Consider the following 24,766-nt stretch of genomic DNA (forward strand, 5'->3'; position numbering starts at 1 on the left):
CTCCTGTAAATGCAATGGTATTTTGTGTTTTCTTTACTTTTTATCATTGTCTTTTCTTAGGTATATCTGTTGTAAATAATTCCTGAAGTTGAAGTTTACAATTGGAGTAGAAACTACTGTTTTAAGTTTGGAGGATTTTTTTTTTTAATGAAAAAGTATTTTTGTTTGGTATTAAATCCAACCTTCTCATATACTTACTGTAGATTTTGGTTAAAGAAATTAGCTTTTAAAAAAGACATTGAAATGATAAATTATATTAAGCTGTCACTTTCTTGGCACTCTAAGCAAAATTTTAAAAATAACTTATGTAGTAAATCAGATTAATTTTTTCAGGGAATATTTGAGTAAACTAATTTTATTTTTATTTAATACATTTCATAAATCTATTTAAACATATTGTCAGGATTATTGATAATTGTTTTAATTATTAAATTAAATTATTATTCTTAAATTAATTATGAGATCCCTGTGATGTAAAAACAATATTAAGCACTCAGAATATAAGAAGGGGAATAATGAGCTTCTTAGTTTTAATCCTAAAGCTGGCAGTCACTCCATCTGTGGTCTTGGGACAATCATTTAAACTGCTTACGTTGGTTTTCTTGTCTACTGTTCATATGTGTGCTAAGTAAAATGAATGTTTTTTTTCTTTATGGTAGTACAAAGTATAAAGAAAATGAGTATTCATAAGTATTTTATAAAATGGACAACTGACCCTGAACATAGAATAGGAAAACATTTAGGAGTCACAGTAGACAAGGAAATAATAGAAAAATTATTTCTATTGTAAAATAGTGGAAAGTAAAGTTTAAAATAAACACCATATAACTGCCCTTTTAATTTCAACAAAATTGTTAGTTTTGCTAAATCCCTAATATAACATTACCAGAGGATTCTACATATTGTTGGGTACATGACTAAAATGAGAAGTGGTAAGCTTGGAGGTGATTTAGTAAAGAGTCACAAATATACTTAAATTATTTAACTTTTTCTCAAGTGTCTTATTCCTGGAAATGAGATTATTTAGAGTAGAGGGAAGAAGATGTGTATATATTATAGGCCTATAAGTATAGTTCACCTAAAAAGTAAGATGTTTACTTTTTAAACTCTAGTACTAGGCATCCTGGTTATATTTAAAAATACTATGAAATTATTAAACACTGAAGGCAGCTACTGAAGATAGTCATAGAACCTAACATTAAGAAATAGTTTTAAAATATTCTGGGATAATGTAAATACTTTTGCTGAGAGAGTTAAGGTAACTTCTTTTGCAAAATGCTTATCAAAGATATTTTAGGTAACTCGGTAATTTATGTTATTGGTCATTCTAAGCAGATTCCAAAGATTATATTTAATGAATATTCCAACTTAGTCAAGTTATTGAAGTAGGACTTATAGTAGTGCCTCTGTTTAATTTGTTTGTAATTAATTAATTTATTTATTTATTTTGGCTGCATTGGGTCTTTGTTGCTGCATGGGGGCTTTCTCTAGTTGCGGTGTGCGGGCTTCTCATTGCGGTGGCTTCTCTTGTTGCGGAGCACGGGCTCTAGGCACGCGGGCTCAATAGTTGTGGCTCGTGGGCTCTAGAGCGCAAGCTCAGTAGTTGTGGCACACGGGCTTAGTTGCTCTGCGGCATGTGGGATCTTCCTGGTCCACGGCTCGAACCCATGTCCCCTGCACTGGCAGGTGGATTCTTAACCATTGTGCCACCAGGGAAGTCCTGTTTAATTTGTAATAGCAAATAATAGATGTCACTTATTGAATACTTAATATGTGCAAACGACTGGGCTAATTTTATTGTAGGAGAGGCAAATTTTTAACTTTATCCTGTTAGAGTTCTATTTGGCAGGGCCTGAGAATTAAATTGAGGTAAGATAGATCAACAGGAGAAAAGCATACACATTTATTTAATACGAAGTTTTGTGTGAAACGGAGTCTGCAAAAGGAATGAAGACCAAAGAAATGGTGAAATCTACTTGTTTTATGTTAGGTTGAACAAAGAGAGGCAATTGTGGAAAAGTGACTAAGCTATGTGGGGAGACTAAAGGAAGATAAGAATTATTTTAACAAGGTCTGTTTGTTGAGAATTCTCTCAGTCTCAACTTTTCATCTTTGATGATAAGAATGTTACTTTCCTTCTGGTAAAGGGAGGACATCTTTCATATAGTAATTTCATTTCCTGCTTTTAAGAGAAAGAAGGAAGGTCAGTGTTTTTCTTGTATTTGCTGTTTTTCAAGTGCCTTTAACTCAAAACAGTCAATATGCCAGAGCAGCGTATTTTGAAGAAGCATGTTTTGAATTCCTTCACCATCATCTTATTTTACATTCATGATAATCACATGAGGTATAGGTAGTATCATTACCCCCATTTCTCCTGGTAAGGAAATAGCTGTAGAGAATTTAAATGATTTCGTCAATGTCCTTTAGTCAATAAGTGCCAGAGCCAGACCAAAAACTCTAACAAAATCTAGAAGGAACTCAGTCTTCAGTGTCATGCCTTTAAGCATTGTGTTTATATTTTGGAGATAATAAAGGCGCTAAAACCTTTGATTTAGATGGGGGTTTTTTTCAGCAGTTTATCAAATATTAGAATCCTTACTAAGTGTCAGGCACTATAAGTACATTCTGCGATAGTAATGGAAAGCAAAATAAAATCCCTTGTTTCACGAAACTTACAGTTTGGTGGAAGAGGCAAAAATATAACAGGCTATTATAGTACAATGTGATAACTGATATAATAGGGGTAAGTGCAAGATACTAAAGGTGACACAAAAAAGTTCTAATGTCTTCTTTTATTTATATATTTAATTTATATTTGGGGTGCTGTTCTAGGGATATATAAGTAAATAAAATTTTCAAAGGTCTCTGCTCTTGTGGAACGTATATTGGGGTGGAGTCAACAGTAAGCATAATAAGTATATAGCATGTTAGAAGGTGACAAGTGTTATGGAGGAAAGAAAAAGTAGAGAAGCGTAAGAAGGCTGTGGTGGTGATGAGTTGAGCAACGATCAAGGAAGTTAAATATGCAGATATCTTTGGGAGGAGCCTTCCAGGTAGAGGACTCAAGGCAAAAGCATACCTGGTGTGTTCAGAGTAATGATTGGAGTAGAGTGAGGGAGAAGGGAGAATAGGAGGTTTTGACAGAGGTAATTGGGGCTTTACAGAGCACTGTAGGGACTTTAAGGAGCCATTGCAGGGCTTTCGGTAAATCTGGCTTATATTTTTAAAGGTTCACTCCACTTGCTATGTTGAGAATAGACTGTAGGGAGGCATTGACCACCAGTTAGAAGTCTCTTATAGTAATCTGATTGAAAAGTAGTGGCTTAGGTAATGATGGTAGTGGTCAAATTCTGGATGTTTTTAAGGTACAACCAAAATGTTTTTCTGATGGATTGGATGTGGGATATGAGAAAAAGAGAAGGCCAGATGACTCCAAGGTTTTTTGCTGAGTAGCTAGAAGGATGGCCTTGCCACCAACTGTGAGATGGGGACGGTTTTCATAGGGAGCAGGTTTGGGATAGGGATGGACAATCAGGAGTTTGGTTTTGGACGTGGTAGATTTATAAGTGTTGAATAGATATGCAAGTGGAGATTGTGGGAAGATTTTCCAGAGGAGATACCATCTAAATTGAGGCTGAAGAATGAATGGGTGGTGATTTATGATGAACTTTGAGAGCATTCTTTATACACTTAAATGAATCGGCTTTTTCTACTTTTACATATGTACAAACTAGAGTAACGTCTAAACATCTAAAAAGTAATAACATTTAAAAGTAATAAAATTGTTTATCTCAACAAATTATTCTAAGTAGTTAAGTTTTCAGAGTATTTCAGTAGCTACTATATTCATGGGTTGTTCTGGGTGCTTTTACATATATTGATTCTCACCATAATGCTGTAAGGTAAATTTTATTTCCATTTTACATTTGGAGAAACTGAGTCTGAAGGAGATTACAATTGCCTAAGGTCATTGACATATTAGGTGATGGGTCTGGATTCAAATCTAGGTCTTTAGATTGTATTGTCCATGCTCCTTATTTTAAAAATGTATATTTTTAACCTTGCAAAGTTTTCAACATTTGTTTAAGGTCTCAAGGAGTTGTCTTTTTGAGCATTAGTTATTCTGTATTGTAGCATAATGATACCCTTGAGACATAAGATTTGTAGATTCTTGGTCATGGAGTCAAGCCATTTGTTGGTCTTTTTTAAGTTCCTACACAGCTTTCAGTACAGTTTCCTATTACAGATACTCTCTGCGTTCCTGGCCCTCGTTCCCATGTGTAGTGCTTAATATGTGCTTAGAAACTTACAGCTGCTATCATCATCATCTTTATCCCTCTTTCTAATACGCTGTGACTTTGGGAATCTCAACCCAAGCTTGTTGGATCACGTGTAAATTATAAAGCCTCGGAGATAAAGGGTATGAGGACTTCCCAATTAATGAAGAATGAGTTTTAACTCATTTATTTTGTCTGATGGAAACCATTTTTTGTTTCCTTCTCTTTATTGACTGTTTTCTGGGGAACTGAATTTGATAAATAGCTGTATTTCTGGCTGGAAAAGCAATATTCTCTGAGATGCCACTGGGTATTTTCTCTGTAAAAGTGAACATAAGTCATTCTACTTTGGTAGGGAATAGAAATATAGTTGTTCATTGAAATAGATTTACTTTTGAGGTAATGATGCCATATTTTAAAAACTTAAACCTTTTGCCTTTAGATCAAAATATGTTATTTCTTAAATTTCATGTGAGCTAATACTCTTTACATTTATGATATGTTTTTAAAGACATACTTAAGAGCAAATCATTCAGACATTCTGCGGGAAAGAAATATTTTAGCAAACATATATTAGGCATTTCTCAAAGTACCAATTAAAAAAAGAAAACCCTGCTGCGGATTAAAATAGCCTATAAGCCTCAAAGATCATTTTAAGCATATACTAATTTTCTACATAGGTAGAAAATTTACCTAGCCTTCGTATCTCTGTTCTATAAGTATATAACTTTATCCCAAGTGTGCTATATATATTTCTCAAGTTTTTATGCTATTTTCCAAAGGAATATCATATATATATTAATTCTTCCTATTCTTTTCTCTAAAGTCTTCCTTCTCTCTCATCATTATACCCCAAATTCTTATGTATAATTTATTTTAAGATCACTATAATCATTAAATGAGATTTTTAAGTAAACAAAACTTTTGGTTGGCCCCCAAACACCTTTTTTATTATAATTAAACTGTCTGTGTAATTTCATATTTTATTTAATCCTGTTCAGGATTAAATGTATATATCCTGTACAGTTCTACTTAGACATAAAAATACTTGTATATATGTTAAATGTGTATTCCTCACCTTTTTTATTTTTTGTTTGGATGGTATCTTTAATTCATTTGGGGAAAAAGAAAAATGATTGGTCAAACAGAATTTTCTGTTAAAAGTATCCTACTACCTATTTTTAATAGTTATAAAACTAAGTCTATTACATCCTTGATTCATTGGAGTGCCCAGGGAATGAGTATTCTGATTATTTTTTTCCAAGAAATAACAGTTGTTATTGAAATTCTTACTTAATGGATATGTGCATGTGTAAAATTGAAATATTTTTTGATAATTTGAAGATGATAGAGGGCTGTTGGGTTCTGATTTGACAATTTCAGCTACTACTAATCTTGTTTGGTAAAAAAAAAGTACAAACAAATATTAAGTATGAGTCTTGATTTGATAATTTGAGCAGCTAATCTTGTTTTGTAAACAAAGCATAATCAAATATTAAATGCGTAATAGTAATTTTAAAACACCAGAGATTTCAAAAGGAGGATGAAATTAAGTGCTAAATGAGTGATATAAACAAGTAAAATACTATGAGCTGATAATAAGAGAAGATCGTAGAATGATCAGGGAGGGCTTCTTTAAGGAAAAGAGACCTGAGCTTCAAATATTGAAGAGGGACTTCAAACATTAATTGTTGTAACATTTTTATTGAGATATAATTTATACACCATACAGGTCACCCGTGTAAAGTGTACAATCCAATGGTTTTTGGTAAATTACATTATTACATTTTTGAAGTGGTGGTAAAAATATATAACATAAAAGTTGCCATTTTAATGCTTTTTATGTTTACAATTCATTGTCATTAATTACATTCAAAATGTTGTGCAAACATCACCACTGCCTATTTCTAAAAATTTTCATCACTCTAAATAGAAACTCTGTAACTGTTAAGCACTAACTCCATTTCTCCCTACCCCTGCCCCTGGTAAACTTGAACCTACTTTCTGTCCTGTTGATTTGCTTATTCTAGATATTTCCTATAAGTGAAATCATATAATATTTGTCCTTTTGTGTCAGGTTTATTTCACTCACTATAATGTTTTCAAGGTTCATCCACGTGATAGCATGTATCCCAACTCCATTGCTCTTTAGGACTCAGTGATATCCCATTATACATATAAATAGATATTATATATATATATATATATACATACAAACATATAAATATATATATATATATCTCATTTATTTGTCCATTCATCTATTGATGGACATTTGGATGTACAAATATTTGTTCAAGTCTCTGAATTTTTTTTGGTATGTATGTACCTTGGAGAAGAATTGCTAGGTCATGTGGTAATTTTATGTTTAGCTTTTTGAGGAACTGTCAAACTGTTTTCCATAACAAGTGTCTTATCAAGCATTAATTTTTATTTTATTATACTATAGATATACAGTATATAAAAAATTAGGCTGAATGAATACTGACTTCGGTAAATACCGTATATTTTTTTTAAAAGCAACAAGGAAAGAAAAGAAACAGAAAGCCATGTGTTACGCATGAGAAAATGTGTATGTATAAAGAGCTACCTCTTAAAGTGAATTTTAATAAAATAATTAAACCTTCGGGTTGTATGTTATCTCAATATTACTCTAATAGTTTATAAAACATGGTCACCAAATATCTATTTCTCAGTCCCTAGGCATCTATTATAAATAGATAGGTACAGACCTTTCCATAAGTAGTTAGTGCAATTTAGTTTATTTCTGCCCAATTTTAAGATACTTCTTTTTTAGTTTTTTAGTTGCCTTTTTTGCATTGTAAAGTAAAATCTCCCTTAATTATATCTAACTGGAAAATATTCCAATATATTCTATTTAGTCATTTTATATTTATTTACTTCATATAGGCTAACATTTTATATAAGTCTGAGACAAAAAACTAGAGGTATTTCAGTTGACATTTAAAAACTGACTCAAAGTGTAAATTCTGGAATTCAATGTGAGTTAGGAAAACAGTGTTTACCTATATTTTCATATATCAATGAGGGACCACTAAGCCAAAAGAAGCTTATTTCATGGGCTTGATAAGATCATATGACCCAGGAAATGGGAAGCAATATTGGGATAGGGAAACTTTTTGACCTAATTACAAATTTCCCTAGGAGAGATATGTAATATCACAAGCACACGTACAGTAATGAATCACGCTTGTGAACTCAATATGGAAATAGTAACAGCAGATGTAATGGGTCTTCCTGGTAAGAATATTGGTTAGGATATCAGAGAGATATTTCTCATCAAGGGTGTACATGTGAATATTTGATGCATAGGGAGTTTGAAATAGCCAGCAATTTTGAGAAAATTGACACAAGATAGCTCATGGAATATTTTTTTTTTCTTTGTTCAAACCTCTGAGACAAATTCCTTAATATTGATTTGAGCTTAGTGAGTCTTTCCACACCTAAGTAGGAACAGAGAACAAGGTTATGGGGTGTCTAAATCATCAACAAAGGTTAGACTTAGGGAAAAACTTTTGGGAAATAATTTTCCACTTGGTTAAAACCAAAAAGACAATAGTCTATTAAGTACAAAATTGTGGTAGACTTTTAAATACTTTGGATAATGTACTGAAAATTAAATAATTAGATAAAATATTTAAAAAAATTTTTATTGTGGCATTGTTGAGCTAAGGAAATAAAGAATTTAAAGGGATCAAAAACTTAGTGAAATAGAAAATTTAAGGAGGGGGATTAGAAGACAATATTGTTAAAATGTCCATAGTACATAAAGAGACCTACAGACTGAAAGCAATTCCTATTAAAATCCCAATGGCATTTTTTACAGAAATAGAAAAAAACAATTCTAAAATTCATATAGAACCATGAAAGATCACAAATAGCCAAATCAAGCTTTAGAAAGAAGAACAAAGTTGGAGGCATCACATTTCCTCATATAAAAATATATTACAAAGCTACAGTGGTCAAAACAGTATAATACTGGCATAAAGACAAACATATAGACTAAAGGAACAGAATAGAGGGTCCAGAAATAAATCCATGAATATATAGTCAACTAATCTTCGAAAAGGGTGCCAAGAATATGTGATAAGGAAAGCCTAGTTTTTCCAACAAATGGTGTTGGGAAAACTGCATATCCACATACAAAAGAATGAAATTGGACCCTTATCTTACACCATACACAAAAATCAACTCAAAATGGATTAAAGACTTCAATGTAAGATCTGAAGCTGTAAAATTCCTAGAAGAAAACTCAGGGGAAAAGCTTCATGACATTGATCGTGGCAAAGGTATCATGGATATGACACCAAAAGCATTGGCAACAAAAACAAAAATAAATGACGGAGACTGCATCAAACTAAAAAGCTTCTGCATAGCAAAGGAAACAGTTGTCAGAGAGAAAAGGCAGTCTATGGAATGGGAAAAAATATTTGCAAACTGCATATCTGATAAAGTGTTAATCTCCAAAACATATGAGAACTCTTACAGTTCAATAGTAAAAAACTAATAGTCTGATTTTAAAAATGGGCTAACAACTTGAGCAGACATTACTCCAAAAAAGACATACAAATGGCCAACAGGTATGAAAAAATGCTCAATGTCACTAATTATCAGAGAAATGCAGATCAAATCCACAATGAGATATTACCTCATACCTTTCAGGGTGGCTGTTATCAAAAAACAAAAAACAGTGAATATTGGCTAGGATGTGGAGAAATTGGAACCCCGCACACTGTGGGAATGTAGAATGGTGCAGTCACTTAGGAAAATAGTATAGAGGTTCCTCAAGAAATTAAAAATAGAATTAGCATATGATCCAGCAAACCCACTTCTGGGTATTTATCCAAAAGAATTCAACTCACAATTTTAAAGACATATTACTGCTCCTATATTCATTACAGCACTGTTCACAGTGGCCAAGATGTAGAAACCACCTAACTGTCCATCAACAGATGAATAGATAAATAAAATGTAGTTATATGAATACAGTGAAATAACTATTTGACCTTAAAAAAAGAAGGAAAATCTGCAATATGCAACAACATGGATGAACCTTGAGGACATTATGCTAAGTGGAATAAGCCAGTCACAGGAAGACAAATACTGCATGATTCCACTTATATAAAATATCTAAAATAGTCACATGTATTAGAATCAAAGAGTGGGATGGTGGTTGCCAGGGACTGGGGGGAAGGAGAAATGGGGGGTTACTAGACAGTGGGCACAAAGTTTCAGTTAAGAAGGTGAGTAAGCTCTAGAGATCTGTTGTGCAGCATTGTACGTACAGTCAACAGTAGTGTATTGTACACTTAAAAATTTGTTAAGAGGGTAGATTTCATATTGAGTGTTCTTACGACAGTAAGATAAATTTAAAAAAAAAAGAAATTAAAAGAGGGTAAAAAAAGACCACTGAAGTCAGCTTTCTTTTCAAGATACTTGCTGCACCCTGGTGATAGGAGTATTTATTAGGCTGTGTAATATTCCATAGTAGAAATCAAATTATCTTGCTATTACTTCTTTTTTTTAAAAATATTTATTTATTTACTTGGGTGCATCGGGTCTTAGTTGCGGCATGCGGGATCTTTTAGTTGCAGCATGCAGGATCTAGTTCCCTGACCAGAGATCGAACCCAGGCCCCCTGCATTGGCAGCGTGGAGTCTTAGCCACTGGACCACCAGGGAAATCCCATCTTGCTATTACTTCTATTTCAAAGTATCTCTACTTCCAGTTAGAAACAATGTGGTCCCTTTTGAACCTCACTTTTTCAAACTTTTAAGTTCCTTCTTTTTGAAAGTATCTGTACCTTTAGTATAACTAACTGTTATCTACTTTGTCCCTTCTCATTTTTGTTCTTTTAATTATTCTTTTATCATTCAGTTTTAAAAGATTACTGGTCATGTGGTCCGAAGCATCAAATGAATCCTAGACCTAATTTTATTCCCAGTATCTTAATGCACTGATTGAAAAACACATCTAATTTTCCAAAATCAAATTAATCCCTGATGAAAATGTAGACACACACTCAAATAGACTTAATGCCTTAGAACTTTCTGGAACTAGTTTATGTGAAATTCAAATGAAATTTTTTTAGAGATACCACTGCTTTTTTTCTAGGAAGAATACCTTTCCAAGTCTTAGTTTTCACCTAATACTTGGAATTAATTCTCTTTCTAGATATAATTTCTTTATTGCCATTTCTTGAGAGGTTATATTCTAGAGTCTAGTGCTTCTACACTTTTTACATACAAAAAAACAAAAGGAAAAACTGTCCAAATAGACTTGGAGGTTAATATTCCAATTTGAAGAATCCTACCCTTTACTGGTACAAGTAATGTTTCCATTCACTTTGAAAGCTTTTCAAGGTCCTCTAAGGAAGTATGGTTAGAGTTAGTGTCTTTGTTTGTCTCTGACGTATTCTCCGAGTCTTACACACCTATCAGTTTTTCCAGGATGCTACCCCAGACCTTGTCACCGGTAAACCTATCAGACTGGATGGAGTGGTGTTCAAGGTATGTTTGTGGCCCTTGCCTACTACGCAAACACTGGCCTTTTCCAGTGTAACACCAAATGTGGATGAGTCAACAGCTGGGGAGTGTCTTTGTTTGCCTGTTCCTCTTCCCAGATCCCCTTTTTTATCTTCCTTCTTCCAAGATTGGCCAGAATTCCTATTATCTCGTTACTCTATTGTAGTGATTTGAATTCTGAATTTTATTGCTGAGTCAGCCTAATAAACTTTTTCTAGAGTTCTTGGCAGATTTCTCAAGGTTTTGGGCTTCTCTTCAGTATATCAGGCTACATTTTAGAAGAAAACCTCAATTTTTTGTCCTCAGGAACATTGAGGTCTCCTTGCTGCCATCCAGCTTTTCTTTGATGGCCATCTAGCATCTGCCAGAAAGCTCTCTTTTCTTATAATTCCAAAACTTAATCGGGGACCCCAGGAATCTATGATTTTTCATTACCATAGCTTAGATACTTTATTAGGAATACCATGACTTCTCTGTTGGCTTATCCTGTAAAGTATCATACTTGATATTGAACAAAGGGTTTATTTGTGAGTGATGGATTACTTATCAGTCCTACTAATAGTGCCAATTTTTGGACTCTTTAACCTCTTTGGATATTTTATATTGTTAAGATTCTTTTACTTACCTCATTCTTTCCCTTTGCTTTTTCTTAACCTCCTCACGTCCTGGGACACCACTTACGGAGGGTGGAAAAGGACTCAGTACTCTCAGTTATTCATCTCTAACTCCAAAAGGAAAGTTTTTAGGATCTCAAAAATTGGGAAGTGGAGAACAGGACATTGGTGCTAATGATGTTTCCCTTGCTGGCCCTGTATTATAATAAATATATAGTTTGTAAAAGGCAGATCCTGTTTTCTAAACTGTAGCCTGAGTATTAATAGTATCCTTTCTGAAGGTTGGGATGTTTCCTGAAACAGGCCTATCTGGTTCTTTGTGGAATTACTACCTAAGTACTGGGAGATATTCCTCCACCTAATAAACAGCTTATAGAAGTCTGTATCTATCTTCCCTCTCTGGAAGCTTTTCTAAAATCTTTATTGCCTAAGAAGATTGGTTTGTTCTAATCTGTTTATTTCATTAATCATTCCATAGACATGATATTGAAACTGAACTTTATGGATATTCAGTTATCTTAGTATAATATGGCAAATTGCAATTCAAATCTCTTGAATATCTGGGACAATAGGTTCCATTGCTAGGTCCAGTTACCCTCCCATCATCCTGGCTCCCTCTGTGTGTGGGTGAGGTGGAGCCTGAAGAAGTGATAGACCATGGTAAGGGCTACCTGGTAAGGGATTTGTGGGTAACTGTAGAGCCTTACCCAGATAGTCACTTGTCCTTGTAGAAACTTTTTCGGAGGAGTGGCGGTCCCGTTTCCCTACTTCCTTTCAGTATGCCTAGTGTATATGTAAAACTCAGTTTAAATAATCTACTTATAGGACGTAACAGCCAGCGCCTATGAGAGTTCTTTGAGAAGAAGTGGAAGGAGAGATCCTTGGTTCGGATTTCTCTGTCCTTACTATGACAGGAAGATGGCTGGAAGTTCTCATACCTGCCCTTGTTACCAATCACTCTGAATGCTCACCTGGATACAGGGTAGACAGTCTGTAATATTCAGTTAGCTTATGCATATATACCTATTTAGAACCTTTGTGTAACAGTAAAGCCAATTATAGAAGCTCCCTTTACATGTATTTGCTGTTATGAATTATTTGCTGTATACAATTATTTACTGTATGAATTATTCTGTTTTTATTTTCCCACTTGGCTTTTGGACTTTAAGATGATGATTATTTCTATTTTTTTCCCATTTTCTCATGGTGCTCTTCTTTTCCAGGCTGTCTGTATATCTTTCCTACTCTTCTGGTACTCATCTTAATCCCTCTCACCACCTCATTTAGCAGATCTTTTTCTTTTTTTCTTTCCATTTTAGTCAGACTTATAGCATCCTTAATATTAGTAATGTTATATACCAGGCCAACAGTGCAGTCAACACTAGTTGATTGTTATTTTCATTTGAACCCCCAAATTGATATTATCTAGTAATGTTGAACTGAAGCTTTGTAAAGCACTGTGGTAATGATTCTCAACCCTCCTTGCCCATTAAAATCTCCTAGAGAGCTTTCTAAAATTATTAATGCATAGCATAGCCCCCGTCCCCAGAGATTCTGATATAATTGGTCTGGAATTGGGCTCTGCATGTACGTAAATATTTTTAAGAATCCCCAGGTGATTCTAATATATAGCCAGGATTGAGAATCATTGCATTAAAGAAAGTCTAAGGTAAAACTTTTTGTAGTAAAAAATTCATTTAACAGTAAATATTTGAAAACCTAGTAGTTGAAGGCACTATGCCAAATTCTATTCTACTGTGAAATAAATCATACACTCCTTTGTTTCACTAGATTCTAAATTAAGATTTTTTTAATTGGTCAAATTTTCTCTAAGAAGATGAGTCCCTTCATTTGTAGTGGCTTATTACTTTTATCTGTGGATATTTTGTAAATCATTTTCATAATGTTACTCCTCCTGTTCATCAAGATTTAAAATAAATTGATAGTGTTTATATAATAAACATGTAGCTTTGTAAATCAAGTTCTGTTTACTAAGGCAGATTTTGAAACGTATTTGCTGTCTGTGTCTTTGTTTAAAATATAACCTTTATATAAGATTGAAGAGTAGACCCAAACAAATTTATGTGAAACTTTGTTAGAGGAATATTCTAGACCTGTACTTTTATGTATTTGTATATAGTATTTTATATTTATATGAAAAAGTATCTTATTGTGTAAGCTGAGTGGAATCTCATTTATCTCTCCTCTATGGGACTCCGATATACGTCTTAAGAGAGAGATGTTCAGTGAGATTCATAAAACAAATGTGACTCACCTGACCCCAGGGTGTTGCTATGTTTTAAGTAAAGTAAAATTAGCTAACAAAAATGAACTAGTAGACTCTAACTCCTTACCTTAGTGAATTTAGAAGTTTGGTATAACTATGGAAAAGAGTTTATTGGCACAAATAGGTCACATGAATGGCAAGTTACATTTTTTTTTCTTTGGGTTTCAACAGTTTATTAAAATTCAGAAATGAGGACTAGGTGCCAACAGAAGACACTCTGTACTGTGTGCTTTACAAGTCGGGTTTCTTGAATGATAGGTAGGGTAAATTACTAATCAAGTGATGCTTTTCCTTTAATTATCACATTTATAGTATATTTATATATTTAGACAAAGTTAAAACAAAGTATAGACATTTATTGTATTCAATTTACTTGACCAGTTTGTGGAAACTTTTTGAAGAGATTTTCTGATTTACTTTTTTAGGTGAATGAATTTTTGGAATTAAAGAGGTCTTCAGCTATTTGTTCAACAAATATTCTTTGAACACATTCTGTGTGCCAGGACTATTCTAGGCTTGTGAAGATACGGCAGTGAACAAAATGGATATATTAGTCAATAGTCTTGTGGGGGAGTCAGACAAATAAGAAAAATAAATGAAATATTTTAGATGGTAATAAGTGCTAAGGAGAAATGGTACTGGTGATGTAGTGCTGATTTTTAAATAATATGGCCAGGAAAGGCCTCATGGAGAAGGCAACGTGACAGGACATTTGAACATTCTGAACTAAACTTTCAGGAGAAGGTTAAAAGAAAAAAAAAAAAAAAAGGAGCATTACTGGTGTATTTAAAAAAGTAAAGTCCCAAGCATATGGGAAAACTATAGTTTAGAGATGTTAAATTGCCCAGTGTCACATGCTATGATTAGTATCATAGCTGCAAATGGAATTCAGGCGTCCTTATTCCCTATGCTCTTTTCTTCCTTGTTATTTTACTCTTATTTGGGGATATGAGGATGAGGTGAGGTTAGTTATTAAATATGTTATTGTTAAACCTTTCTACTATTTATTTAGAAGATCTATAATCACCAAAAAATTGATATTTTAGATAAGAAAACATAAACAATGATAAAATGTGTTGCTCCTAAGTACAAAATTACAGAAGACCAAAAAGGATAAGTTAGTATTTATACTTAAAACAGAGTAGGTACTGCTTGAAAATAAGAATGAGTAAATTTTTCTACTATTATGGTAGTGGGATTAGGTTAAGTGATAAAAGACTTGGAATGCAAGATAAAGACTACTTTGTATTAACTTTAACAAGGTTATAGGAGGTGTCCAACAAAGCAGTGGGAAACATTGGAGTTAGTATAGGGTATCAAAATAGTTTTCAAGGGAAGCCAAGGTCTTACACAGTAAATGAAACCATCTAATCAGAAAAATGAGGAAGAATGAAAAGTTGATAGTAGTGACAGCACTAGAGTAGAATCAAGTAGAAACAGGAGAGTGGGTTCAAAATTAGGATCATGATTGACAAGTATATGTCTGTCCCTCTTACAGGTCCTTAATATTTGTTGTTGACTTTGGAGTGATAGATTAAAGGAAATGTGTAGGCCTCGTTGGTCAACATTTTTCTACTTCAGAAACTGAAAATTTATAAGCAGTTTGTATAGTTATTGACAAGTATATTTAAGAAAACTTACTTTAAAGTTATTCCTACATAAACAATTTATAAGAAGTAAGGAGAGACTTCTCGCAATCTTAAGTTTCTCATTTTTTTTAACTGACTGGCAATTGATGATAGATATTAAGTCAGAATTCCTCATCTGTAAAATTGAAGTAATAATGCCAGATCTACCTACTTCAAGATTTGTCCTTAGGGTAAAGTGAGAATATATGCACATACTTTTTTTGGTAAATTATCAAGTTCCATATAAATTTTAATGATTATTATACATTTTCATTCAAAGCCTTTTATTGAGGTCTTACATTCTAGGTTTAAGGCTGTAAAGGTGATAAGCAGTAGCCCCTGCTTCTCAAGGATCTCACAGTGTGGTAGGAAGTCAGATATCGAAACAGAAAATCGCTGTACAGTGTTGTAAGTGCTTTAATTAGGGAATATACGAGAGCAACAAGAAAGGAGTACCTAAGACTTACTCAGTGAATTAGAACGGTTCCCCAGAGTAGGTAATAACATGAGATGAAACCTAGAATATGTATAGGAGTTTAACAGGGAATAAGGGAAGGACATTTGAGGGAAGTGAACACCATGTACCAAATACATGGCATGGATGCACGGGAGACCGTATTATATTTGGGGAAATGGCGAGAAGTTTAGTTACCTAGTGTATGAGAAGAGAGTGAGACCAAAGATGAAGTCACAGACCTCATTAAGAAGAGCTTTTTATGCCAAACAGAGGACCTGGGATTTTATCGTGTATTTGATGTAGAGATAATGAAAGATTTTTTTAAGTGGTAGAGTGGCAGGATCAGATTTTTATATTAAAAAGATTACTATTAAAATAAATAGGATTACTGTGTCTGCATGGAGGATTGGAGAAGAGAAGCAGAGGAACCTCTTAGAAGGCCCGTGCAGTATTTCCAGTTAGAACTGCCTTAGGATTATACTAAGATGATGGTGGGAATAGAGAGAAGATATTTAGGAATCAGAGTCAGCAGAAGAGAGTGAATAATCTGTGGTTTAGAATCTCAGGCTTATTTATCTCTGTTAAATCCCTCTATTATAAAAATCTAGCTAGTCATGTGACTATTGGAATGAAGTTGTGGAACAAGTCTGGTAAGTACTTAGGAGCTTATATGTTGGATAAACCTGTTAGTTCCCAAACTGAATTAATGTAACTTTAGCAAGTTAAAAAATTATTTCTGTATCTATCTCTATCTCTGTCTCTGTCTCTATCTCTGTCTCTGTATCTCTATAGAGAGGGAGAAAGAGAGAGAGAGAGGAGGGAGGGAGGGAGGGAGGTAGAAGGGAGAGAGGGAGAGTGATGTAAAATTAACTAAATGGATGAGTGCCTGAGTTTGATAAGTGAAACATGAAAGGTCATACTAGGGACATTCTACATTTAGTTTTGAATATGGAGGCTAGAATTGAGAATACTGATTTTAAAATTTCAATAGAGAATGCATTAAGTCAAATGGCATTTTATCAACATGAGATCCAAATGTTCTTTTTTTAACAGCTTTATGGACATATAATTCGCATGCCATACAATTCACCCATTTAAAGTACGTAATTCAGTTTTTAGTGTATTCACAGAGTTGTGCAACCATTATCATAGTCAATTAAAGCATTTTCATCATTCCCAAAAAGAAACCCAGTTCCCATTAGTAGTCTTCTCCCATTTTTCCTCAACAGTCCCATGGCCCAAGGCAACTACTAATCTACTTTGTGTCTTTATAGATTTGCCCTTTCAGGGCATTTCATATAAATGGAATTATGTGGTCCTTTATGACTGGTCCTTTAAAGGACCAACATGTGGTCCTTTATGACTGGCTTATTTCACTTAGTATAACATTTTCAAGGTTCTTCCATATTGAAGCATGTATCAATACTTCATTCTTTTTATTACTGAATAATATTTCATTGTATAGATATAGCACATTTTATTTATCTATTTATCAGTTTATAGTCATTTGAATTATTTCCACATTTGTGTACAAGTTTTTGTGTGGACATATGTTTTAATTTCTCTTGGGTATATAATTAGGAAAAGGATTGCTGGGTCATCTGGTAACTATGTTTAGCCTTTTGAGGAACCCAAATATTCTTAACTTTTGAACATTTGAAGTGGAATATTCAGATAAGCATTTAAAGTACAGACAGTTTTGTAGTTTCAATAGATATATATGGTTCTATCATTATACTACATTTATTTTAGTAATCAGTAAGCTATTTATAAAGGATACTTAAATTTTTTTATCACTTTAATGCTTGTTTTTAGAATGATCTTATTATTGGGTTGGTACTTTGTTTTACTTTGTAGAAATACTAAAACATTGGCTTATAGTTGTATTTATTTTATCACTATATTTAACAGTTAAATGATGTTTTCATGTATTTAGTGCAGGTCATGTTAAGACACATTTGGGATGTATACTTAGAGCCTTGTATTATGAAAGTAGGCAGTTAAATTCTCTCTGAGCAATGTTTTGAAGGGTCTTGAATCTTCCAAATGAAAAGTTAGGAGTATTATTATATTAATATTTTGGCCTGTCAGTACAATAAGAAATGGACAATCTATATGCAGTTCAGAAAATAATAAAATATTAAGAGGAAAATGGAAGAGGCGTATCTGAAAGGATGTTAGTGCATAATTTGACTTAGTTTTATAGCTAAGAGATGGTGTAGGGAATTATTGTAACTATTTGTGAATTTTTAGAAATTACTGAAGTCATAAAGGAGAAATCTTGGTCTTTAAATTACTAAAAAAAAAGAGTTATAGTCTGAACAAAAGTAATTTTTTGAATAATGAAAGTTATAAAATTATGCATTATCTTCTCAGGAAAAAGCAGTTTTACTATTTCGCTTATCTAAAAACTAAACTGAAAGTGTTGCTGGTATCTAAAAACAAAACTTTAAATTTTAGTATTATCTAAAGCTAAAGTAATGATAACACTCTTTTGAGAGGCAGATTGACAGAGGATACTCTAATATACTTCTTGACCATCTATTCAGGTTTACCTGTGAAAGAAATCTGCTTGGAAATGAAAATGCTCTTGACATTTTTAACTTCTTTTTGCTCACACTGAATTTATGAAAGAAATAGTATTGACTTTTAATGAGCTATTTTCTCACTCTTGTATATTTAGTTTGAAGAAAATAAAAGATATTTGCTTCTGAATTTTGGCCAAACACTTAAGAACAAAATACCTAGCAGGAAGTGTGCTAAGCATTCTCTTCACAATTGCTCTTTGAAGGAGGTGTAATTAATCCGTTTTACTGATTCAGAAACTAAGACTCAGCAGACATACTGGCTATGTGTTGAATAATACAGTGAATTCATAAAACAAATACAGTCCATGTAATTAGTAGCTTCCTGTGTAGAAGCTAAAATGCTCTATAGTTCAAAGATGGGAAGTTGTGGCCTAGGATTAGTCAGATACAGCTTTATGGATAAAGTGATTCTTGGGCCTATATTTGGAGGAATATAGTATTTAGATTGTTGAAAGGAAAAACAGAATAGGTAAAGAGCATGAGTAAAGATGACAAAAGAAGACTAAACATGACATTTGTTGTTAGGAAGTTTTCTACCAGTCTCAGTTGCAAATAACAGTAACCCACTAAAACTCAATTAAAAGGATAGGTACTTGGAAGGCTACAGAGAAGTCTCAGGGAATATAGAAAAATCAAAAAGGCAGTCTAAGGAAAAGAACCTGAGATTGGCCATACTCTTATCTCCTCTCTCTCAGGACCACTCACCTCTCTGTACATGTATTCTTTCAACATTTTTCCCAACCCACTTTTCTTTAGCTTGTATATCTTTAGGCCCATAGCCTTTATGCTCTCCTACTCAACAACAACTTCCCCTCCTATTAGTTAAGACATGTGTCAGGGAGAGTCTGATTAGATCATAGCATCTTTCAGAGGCAGCTAACACATGTCATAGATTTCCGGTCAGCCGTTATCTCCTTGGGTAATGTCTGGTTCAGACAGCTTTGACCACAGGAGTGGGGTCATATGACCCATTGTTGAGGGTCAAGGATTACCTCAATAGCAAGAAGTCCTGTCTGGTACATTAGATGGTCTGTATAAGAGGAAGCATGAGTGAAGCACAGGGAAATCTCAGTGAGGCATAGACCTCCTACATCCTGGATGTGGGTGAAGGGTAGAATTTTGCTTTCAGGGAAACTGTCATCATATAAAAATTACTTCAAGGCTGAGATCTTTTTTTCTTCCTTGTTGTCTAGTCTATCAGTGATGTTGTATTTCCCCCAAATCTTAAGCTTTTGCACTCCCACCCTGCCTGCCCACCCCTCTCATCACCCTAGCTCTTCTTTCCCACTTTTATGTGGTATGTGAGGAGATGGATTTAAAAATTTTTCTTCCTGTATTTTTAACATATTTTCTGAATTTTGTAAAGTTAGCACATACATTTCTCTTTACTAGAAAAAAATTTTTTAATTTTTAGTAATTTAGATTTGGATTTAATTATGGTGAGAACAGTGTGAAATGAAAATTATTTGATGATGAACTTTTATAAGGGAAAGATTATGACATTCATCTTTATATTCTAGCAACTAAGCCATTATATAATTTTGTAGTAGATGATCAATAATAGTTGTTAAATGAATTAGCAATAGACCGGCTATAAGAGGCAGAGAGAGAATGAATCCTTCATGTAAAATAATTTTTCCTTGAAACTTTACTAGAATTCTCAAATTTCTCATTGTCTTTAACTTCAGTAGTATTAATTTTTTAAATGTGTTTCTTCTTTGATTAAAATTTATATATAGTTTTGGATACTCATCTCTTTCTCCTACTTTACTGTAATATGAGATACTGCCATGTGGTCTCTGTAGATATTAAAATTTACAAGTATAGATGAACCATAAATGTAATCCTTAGAGAATAATTAAAAGTATATAAATATCCTGTATATAATAAAACAATTATAAATCTGTACTTAGAATTGGATTCTAGGATGGCAGTTTATTTTCAGAAGCATTTTACTTTTTCATACTAAATGTTTTTTTATTTTCCTGAATATGAGAAAATGTGTAGCTTTTAATATAGATATACCTAATCGTTAACAAAATAAAGAATAAATGTGATATCTTTCCACTGCATATCTGACTTATTTTCCTACTTGACTGTTTGCTCATCTACACATATGGCCCCCCAAAAGACTACCCCAACTCCTAAGTCTATACCATCTTTCAATACCTGGTATCACTGAGACAGTCACATAGCTCAATTTCTTGCAAGTAAGAATCTGTTTAACTTAGCCTTGATTAGATTTCCACCATTGCTTCAACCTATTAGACTATAAAACCTTGAAGTAGACTACTTAACCTAATTGACTTATTTGTTATATCCCAAACACCTAGCATCCTTCATAGTTTAATAAGTGTTGTCTGAAAGGTTGAACATAGAATGTTTTCATAAATGGTTAAACTTTGTATAATTGATGTCACTTATAGCATCTGGGTGAAAGAACTTTGATCTATCCTTAATTAGCTGAGTGTGCAGAGTAGAAGACTAGTATTTAGGTGGCATCCCAGGTGCCCAGCAAATATAATGCCCCATATTTCTTTGTCATAGGCTGGAAAATTAACAGTATAGGTCCCTGGGTCCTAAAGGAATTCTAAGAATTTTGTATAACCACTCTCACTTTAATGGACTGTTTACAAAAAGCATGAATTCTGCTAGTGTAGTAGTATACACACAAACACACACAAGAGTATATATATAGTGGTAATCATGCCAGTATAGCATCTAGTATGACTAGGGATTGTAAAATCCTCCTGTGTTTGCCTGTAAAAACTGTACATTACTGGGAAGCCACATAGATCAGCGTTTTTCAAGCTTCTTTGACAGCAACCCAGAATATTTCATTTTTTATGACCCTACTATGTGGATTTCATGACCCTTTGATGGGTTATGACCCACAGTTTTAAAAATATGGCTGCAACTGGGACTAAAGAATTCAGTAAATAGGAATGACTTAAAATTTTAGGGTTGGTAGCCAGTGTTTCCTGTGTATTATTTATCTTCTCTCACTGGAGTAGTGGGTTCTTCTGAAATTCTGATATAGGTTCTAGTGTAAAGAGTAGTAGTTCACCAAGTCTTTAGCTTCTTTTCCAACTCTTGAAAGATCCTACCTATACAGAGTGTCATCAGCATCAGTGGAGGGGCAAGGGAAAACCCAGGCAAAGAAATCCTGTATCTGCTCCTGTTCTATGAGGCCACTTTTTTTTTTTTTTTTTCTGTTAAATTCTGTCTCTAACTAAACACATGGAGAACTTTTAGCAGGTGTATGTGTATCACCTCTTCTGCAAATAATAATTGGACCTACAATGTTGCAGATAGAATAAAACCCTTCATGGTTTAATAAGTGCTGTCTGAAAGGCTGAACATAGAATGTTTTCATAAATGGTTAAACTTTGTATAATTGATGTCACAATTGTGTTAGGGATATTTTAATGGAAACATTTAAGAAGTAATGCAAGATGTAACAAGAGAGTTATTTGAAGTTACCTTCTAGGTGAATAGTTCAAGTTTTTAAGTGAATAGTTTATAAATAACTCAGCTTCATTTTAAATAATCTCCAAGTGATTTTAACGATATTTTCAATATTTTGGTAATGTACTCTGTAAACAAACCACGACAGCATGATAATAGTTTCAATTTCTTCATGGAGGTAACTGCTGACCCAGATAACTTCTTGTCCATCAACCTTCCTCTAGAAAACTTTAATAAGGTAGTATCTGCCCTAAGGCTGCCAATTCATGCTTTGACAGTTTTAACAGCTGTAGTTACTCAGTATGAAGCAGGCTACCTCACTAAGCAAGGTTTCAGTGTCTGAGGGAAGAGTATCATTTAGACAAGTGCTATACAACAGAACTTTCTGTAATGATAATGTGATATCTGTTGAGCACTTGAAATATAGCTAGTGTGACTTTTACATTTTATTTCATTTAATTAAGATTAATTATCTGCGTGTGGTTGGCTAATGGCTACCATATTGGACTGTGCAGATTTAGACATTGCTTTTGATACATTGGTCTTTGGTTCATCAGAATTGCTTGTCTAGTTGAATGATGTCCATAAAAATTGGAATGAAATCTAATGAAAAGACTTGATTTTTAAAATCTAGTTAGAGGTATAACCACACAGAGGAGAACTATTTAAGGTGACTTAAATATTGTAATTTGACTATATGTCCCTAGTGGACTATATTCTGAGGACCAAAATTACTGTGTTTTCAGTGAACATATTCTTGTATTATTATAATTTTGGTATTGTTATTCTGAGGCTATTGCTTGTATATTGTGTCATAAATCAAATGAGTAATTCTGTGTTGTAAAAATTGATCAGGTACAATAAAAATCCTATAGTCCTGTGTTTAAAATGAAAGTGTTAACAGGACCCTTGTTGTAAAAGAATGAAATACAATTAAAAAAAATTTTTTTTTCAATGTTCCAGGCCTGTAACCTAACTTCATATACTCACAAGAGCTGAAATCTTTGCTGAGGCTTGCACTCATGAGGGTACACTCTTCCATTCTTACTCCCCGCAGTTATGTACATGTTCTTGACCCCTTATCATGTCTGACCCCTTACTTCTTTTAACCTTTTGACCTGCTTTACCCATTTCTCCCACCCCTCTTCCACCCCCTACCTCCGGAAACCACCAATCTGTTTTCTGTATCTGTGAGCTTGGTTTTGTTTTGTTTTTGAGATTTCACATATAAGAGAGATCATACAGTATTTGTCTTTCTCTGACTTATTTCACTTAGCATAATGCCCTCAAGGTTTATCCATGGTGTTACAAATGGCAAGATTTCATTTTTCTTATGGCTGAATAACATTCCATTATATATTTATTTATCACAATATTTCTTTATGCATTCATCCATCAGTGGACACTTAGGATTATCCCATATCTTGGGTATTGTAAATGGCACCGCAGTGAACATGGGGTTCCATATGTCTTTTCAAGTTAGTGTTTTCATTTTCTTAGTATAAGTACCCAGAAGTAGGATTGCTCATAGTATATTCTTGGCTCCATTGTCATAAATTAGTTGACCATAATATGTATGGGTCTATTGCTGGGCTCAATTCTGTTCCATTGGTCTATGTGTCTACTTTTTAGGCTAATACAATGTTCTTTTAATTACTATAGCTTTGTAATAAAGTTTCAAATTAGGTAGCATGATGCCTCCAGCTTTTTTATTCTTTCTCAAGATTGCTGTGGCTATTCAGGGTCTTATGCGGTTCCATACAAATTTTACGATTGTTTGTTCTGCTTCTGTGAAAAATGCCATTGGAATTTTGATAGGGATTGCATTGAGTTTGTAGGTTGCTTTGGGTAGTAGGGACATTTTAACAATATTGAGTCTTCCAACTCATGAGCACAGAATATCTTTCCATTTTTTTGTGTACTCTTTAATTTCTTTCTGTAATATCTTATAGTTTTTAGTATACAGGTCTTTCACCTCCTTGGTTAAATTTATTCCTAGGTATTTTATGCTTTTAGATACACTCGTAAATGGAATGTTTCCTTAAACTTCTAGTTCAGATAGTTTGTTATTAGATTATAGAAGTGCAACAAATTTTTGTGTATTGATTTTGTATCCTGCAACTTCACTGAATTTATTTATTAGTTCTAATAGTTTTTTGATAGAATCTTTAGGTTTCTCTCTATGTAGTATTATATCATCTGCAAATACTGACAGTTTTACGTCTTCCTTTCCAATTTGGATTACTTTTACTTCTTTTTCTTATCTCATTGCTGTGGTTAGACTTTCAGTACACTATGTTGAATAAAAGCAGTAAAAGTGGGCATCCTTGTTTTGTTCCTGATCTTAGAGGAAAAGCTTTCAGCTTTTCACCATTGAGTATGATGTTAGCTGTGGGCTTATCATTATGGCCTTTGTTATGTTGAGGTTATGTTCCTTCTATACCCATTTTGATGAGTTTTTATCATAAATGGATGTTGAATTTTGTCAAATGCTTTTTCTGCATCAAGTGATATGATCATATGATTTTTATCTTTCATTTTGTTAATGTGTTGTATCACATTGACTGATTTGCTGATGTTGAGCCAGCCTTGCATTCCTGGAATAAATGCCACCTGATCATGGTGTATGATCCTTCCAGTGTATTTTAAAATTCAGTTTGCTAATATTTTGTTGAGGATTTTCACATCTATGTTCATCAGAGTTACTGGGTTATAATTTTTTTTCTTGTGGTGATTCTTGTCTGCTTTTGGTATCAGGGTAATGCTGGCCTTGGAAAGTGAGTTTGCAAGAGTTCCCTCCTCTTCTATTGTTTGGAGGAGTTTGAGAAGGATTGGTGTTAATTCTTCTTTGAATGTTTTATAAAATTTACCAGTAAAGCTGTCTGGTACTGGACCTTTGCTT

The 24,766-nt window shown here is 33.4% G+C and overlaps 1 protein-coding gene across 16 annotated transcripts in view; it reads left to right on the forward strand.

The window, feature by feature from the left end:
- BAZ2B (bromodomain adjacent to zinc finger domain 2B) overlaps positions 1–24,766 on the forward strand; it is a 297,378-nt gene that overhangs the window by 123,652 nt on the left and 148,960 nt on the right. For 2 of the 16 annotated variants that reach the window (XM_082395175.1, XM_082395180.1), the window contains exon 2: positions 22,828–22,892. The exons of the other annotated variants lie outside the window; for them this stretch is intronic. Coding sequence is in view for 1 of the 2 variants with exons in the window: in XM_082395180.1 (XP_082251306.1) it covers positions 22,887–22,892 (6 nt within the window). In the remaining variant the exon portion in view is untranslated. The remainder of the gene's footprint in view (positions 1–22,827; positions 22,893–24,766) is intronic. 16 annotated transcript variants of the gene reach the window in all.

Source organism: Balaenoptera borealis (genome assembly GCF_965194805.1).
Source record: "Balaenoptera borealis genome assembly, chromosome: 6".
NCBI classification, from domain to species: domain Eukaryota; kingdom Metazoa; phylum Chordata; class Mammalia; order Artiodactyla; family Balaenopteridae; genus Balaenoptera; species Balaenoptera borealis.